Source organism: Galeopterus variegatus, unplaced genomic scaffold (assembly GCF_000696425.1).
Source record: "Galeopterus variegatus unplaced genomic scaffold, G_variegatus-3.0.2 Scaffold763, whole genome shotgun sequence".
NCBI classification, from domain to species: domain Eukaryota; kingdom Metazoa; phylum Chordata; class Mammalia; order Dermoptera; family Cynocephalidae; genus Galeopterus; species Galeopterus variegatus.
The window spans coordinates 525,450-530,018 of record NW_007726874.1 but is presented as its reverse complement, the minus strand read 5'-3'; the positions used below and the strand labels follow the sequence as shown (position 1 = coordinate 530,018).

Genomic DNA, 4,569 nt, shown 5'->3' with positions numbered 1-4,569 from the left:
CACTTCTCAGATATATAGATTGTTATACACATATTTTTTCCCAACATTTTATGAACATTTTCAAAGAGGATAAGGAGAAAACTGAAAAATTAAATTAAAAATGACACTTTCCTTATATTTTTCCTTTCTCAAATGCCACATATTAATATTTTAAATGTATGAGGGCACTTCAAAAAGTTCGTGGAAAGATTCATATTATTTTGTCATTCTATTTTTCTACAAACTTTTTTTTTTTGGGGGGGGGGACTGGTAAGGGGATCGCAACCCTCAGCACGGTGTGGTCTGCACCATGCTCAGCCCGTGAGCGCACCACCATCCCTATATAGGATCCAAACCCACGGCCTTGGCGCTACCAGCACCGCACTCTCCCGAGTGAGCCACGGGGCCGGCCCTCCACAAACTTTTTGAAGTACCCTCATATGTATGTAATATGCATACATTCAAAATATCCATTTTAATGAGTATGTTAGCTACTGTAGAAGTAAATAAATGTATCATAAAATATTTTTCCTATTACTGATCTTTGAACAAATACCTATTTAATACATCAAAATATGCCAGAATTAATGTAACACACATTTTCAAATAAAAAAAGCTAAGAAACGTATTTCATGAAATTGTCATACTCTATACTACTAATGCAGGTGCCCATGAAACAGTCATACAAAAGGACAGGATAGGAGTAAGTAGAACTCTTACCTCTGTACCAATTGATCTGCCTGGTAGTATTTTCCATCAATAAGAATCTGTACATCAATTACATGCTGACGTAAAAGGTTCTCACATTCAAGTATATACCCGGCAATTTCTGCTTCATTCTGAAACTGCACTCCTGATTCTAATCGTTTAGAATCCTGTATTTTAAAGGAACTCAATGTTAATCCTGTGAAATAACTTTCAAAACTAGCCTCAAATTTAAAACTCTAAATACAGGAAAAGAAGCCAACTTGGGCTTTGTTTTCCCTTTTGGTTCAAAAATGTTTTCCCTTGGCTCATTGTCCCTTGAGAGAGTAAACACCTATAGTAATCTTCAACAAACTTTCAGTTTCAGTAAAGAACATATAACAAGAATCAACCAAACAATATGCCAAAGTTTCAGTTCATCCACATACACACCAACCCCTCTGTTACAATCCCAATGGCTCCTAAAATTAACTTACAGCCTGGAGAGCATTTCGGGCAAGTATCAGTTTGTCTTCACAGATGACACTGTCCCTCTGAACTCGGCTGGCAATCTGCTGCAACATTTCCAACCTAAAAGAAGGGACAAAATGAAACAAAGTCCCTTCCTTTGACATCAAAGCATTCACCATCCCCCCAAAATGCTGCCCACCAATAAGGAAAACACAATCCACCACCAATGATTCAATACCTGTGTCCACCAAAGGATTCATTGCCGAAGCTAATGCAGGAGTTGATCAGTGTTGGACCACAATGAACTGAGAGAAGATTTTCATTTGACCCACCAATGATTCAATACCTGTGTCCACCAAAGGATTCATTGCCAAAGCTAATGCAGGAGTTGATCAGTGTTGGACCACAATGAACTGAGAGAAGATTTTCATTTGAATCAAGACTGGTTCGAGTGCTGGTAGTGTTACTAAACACAGAATCACTGCTATGGTAACTGTAAGTACTACTGTGCATTTTTATTCCTGAAATGATGTTCTGCCTTTGATCATTCAAAGTAAACTAAAAAGGAGAAAGTCTAGAAAAGGCTCTACCTCTAACGGTGGAAAGTGGCAACTGAATGCTACAACGTTAATGGCTCCTTAAATACGCTTCAACTTGCATATGCAACACACAGCAAATAATATGCTGATAACTATTCAAAAGAATCTCGCCTAAAGCCATTCATTTGCTAGCTGAGGTTTGCCTTTTGTAGCTTGCATTAAAACCCTACAAGTATGGACAAAGCAAGCTGATTGGGGCGTCACTGGGAAAGATATGCCAAATACTTTTACTAAGAGTCATCCAGTTGCAATCACGTAAAAAACAACTCAGATGCCTCACAGAAGTCCAGGTACAACTAGCAGAGATCATTCTGGCAATACCAATCATCAGCTAAAAGAACACAAATATTCTAGTATAGCCTGACTCCTGCAAAGGGCCAGGTCTATACTGAATAACACACAAAAAAGCTGGAAAGTATCAAGTACCTATAAACAAATGAATGTGATGAAAAACGAAATACATTTCCATTTTAACCATCATGTCATTTGTTCATTAGGTTAAATTAACCAGAAAATTCTCCATTTAACTTTCTTTCTATGATGTGCTCTCTGTAATGGTACTTCTAATCTTCTAGAGTTACTTTATATTTTTAAAAGCCAATGTGCTAAGTAGAATATCAATGCAATGCTTGCAAATTTCATTTGTCTGTGCTTGTTTTTCTTTTCTATAGGTTATTACATAGCATAAGAACATTGGCTCTTTCCCATTTGTCTTTTACACACTCCCATGCCACATAGCTATTATTTACAATACATAGTCAATGCCAAAAAACTTGTTGTGTCAAGAAAAATGAAGGCATTTATCCAACCAAGCTCCTAAATATCTTCCTACCTTCAACGCTACAAAGCCAAACTGTTGTTTCTCCATTCTAAGGGTAGATACTTTTCTTTTTAGAAAACAAGAAAGGGGAAGTTTGAGAGCCCCATATAAAATATAGTGAGTAAACAGAACAGCTCAGAATAATCATAGCAGGACCTATTATTTATTAAGTAATTATTATGTGCCAGGAAATTAATTATTTTGTGTACATTACTTCATCTCATACTTATAACCACTAAATGTGGTAGGTGCTATACTACATCTTATTTACAAATGAGGAAACTGAAGCTTCAAGAGTTAAAGAACTTGTCTAAGATCACAAAACTTACAGATTGAGCTAATAATCCAATCTAGGATTGACTGGCTCCTGAGCTCTAAACTCTTAACTACTCGCTGCATTATTTTAATAACATATATTAAAATTCAGCTACTGTTCAGATGACTAAAAGCCTGCTCTGTATCCTTTCCCTGGCATACTTTTCCATTATTTCAGATAATTAGCTTAGGATCTCATTTTAACCACCCAGAACTAGCTCCTCCATAAAAGTTCCATGCTGTATATTTCAAGCTTTTTGTAATTCTAATGATTGGGCTCTCTAGATACAAAATTCTGCTTTAATCAGAGTGTAATCAGCATTTTAATAAAGGACTGACAAGTTAGACTTGCTGCCATATCTTCAATGCATTATTTCATAATCCAAACATGTTGAAGCTAATGTGTGAGACACACAGAACATGAGTATACTGAGCGTCTCTACTGTGGACCAGGCATTGTGGTAAGCACTGGCAACACATGGACAGCGGAACCATGAGTTTGTCTCCACAGTCTTAGAGCTCATATCTGTGAAACAAGTAGCCCTTAATCAAAAAAATAAATGTAAAATTACAACTGAAATAAGCACTATGAAGGAATAATACACATAAATATGGGGGTCATAAGCAAGACATCTGAGCTAGCCTGGAAGATGATGGAAAGTTCCTGGAGGTAACACTGGAGCCCAGATCTGAGAATGATTAGGAGTAACGAGAGACAGGAGGATGAAATAGACTTTCCTGCCAAAAGAACAGACTGTGCACAGACCCTGGTATGGAGAAGAGTGGGACCTCAGCACACAAGAGCTCCTGAGGGACAGCCAGTGTGGCTGCTCTGGAGAGGACAAGGAGGCCGGAGAGGTATGAATGACCACACAGGCCACCTGCTGTAAGGGCCAGCCCCTGTGGACCTCATGGCTGATGAGGAACACAGATCACAATTCCCAGGGACCGCAAGTCAGGCTGGGAGGTGAAGGCCATAATGAAGACAAATTCATCCAGCAAATGTCTCCTGAAGACCAAAGGTACCTTCGTGGGCAACTGGGTGTATTGAGAGAGACAGAATGATAAAGAGCCAGTGATGGTTTCATGGAATAAATGCATCTGTAGAAGTGTGACAGAAAGGGACCCGGAACTGACATTTGCCCAGTATTTTCTAGATGCTACCCCATCAACCTTTAAATGGAGATAGGCCAGTCTTTGGTTTCCACTGCTCCATGAAAAGAAGGTCACAGCCAAAATGAAACAAGAAACAAAAGAAGTTAACTGTTGACCTATAAGCTTACAGTTAAAGGCCCTGGTAGCTTAAGGCCAGTTTCATGAATTCTTATGGGTAATTTTGATTGGCTCTGAAACTGTGACAACTTATTGATGAGATTCCATATACCAATCCAGCCTACCAGAGTCTTTACATATATTCCTTAAAAACTCTTGAAAGAGTTTCTAGATAAGAAAATGGAGAAAGAGAAATTGATTGGCTCTGAAACTGTGACAACTTATTGATGAGATTCCATATACCAATCCAGCCTACCAGAGTCTTACATATATTCCTTAAAAACTCTTGAAAGAGTTTCTAGATAAGAAAATGGAGAAAGAGAAAGACTAAATGACTTATCCAAGGTCACACAGCCAAGTAAACGAAAAAGGTAAATTTTGGTCCTAAAAATTTGGCTTTTAGGCTCTTTTTTTTTCCTCTTTTTTTTT

At 38.0% G+C, this 4,569-nt stretch overlaps 1 protein-coding gene across 1 annotated transcript in view; it reads right to left on the bottom strand.

The window, feature by feature from the left end:
- The window catches only part of DST (dystonin), a 447,950-nt gene that overhangs the window by 168,138 nt on the left and 275,243 nt on the right, over positions 1-4,569 (bottom strand). The window contains 3 exon segments of the mRNA XM_008572189.1: positions 518-521; positions 700-854; positions 1,161-1,390. Coding sequence (XP_008570411.1) covers positions 518-521; positions 700-854; positions 1,161-1,390 — 389 coding nt within the window.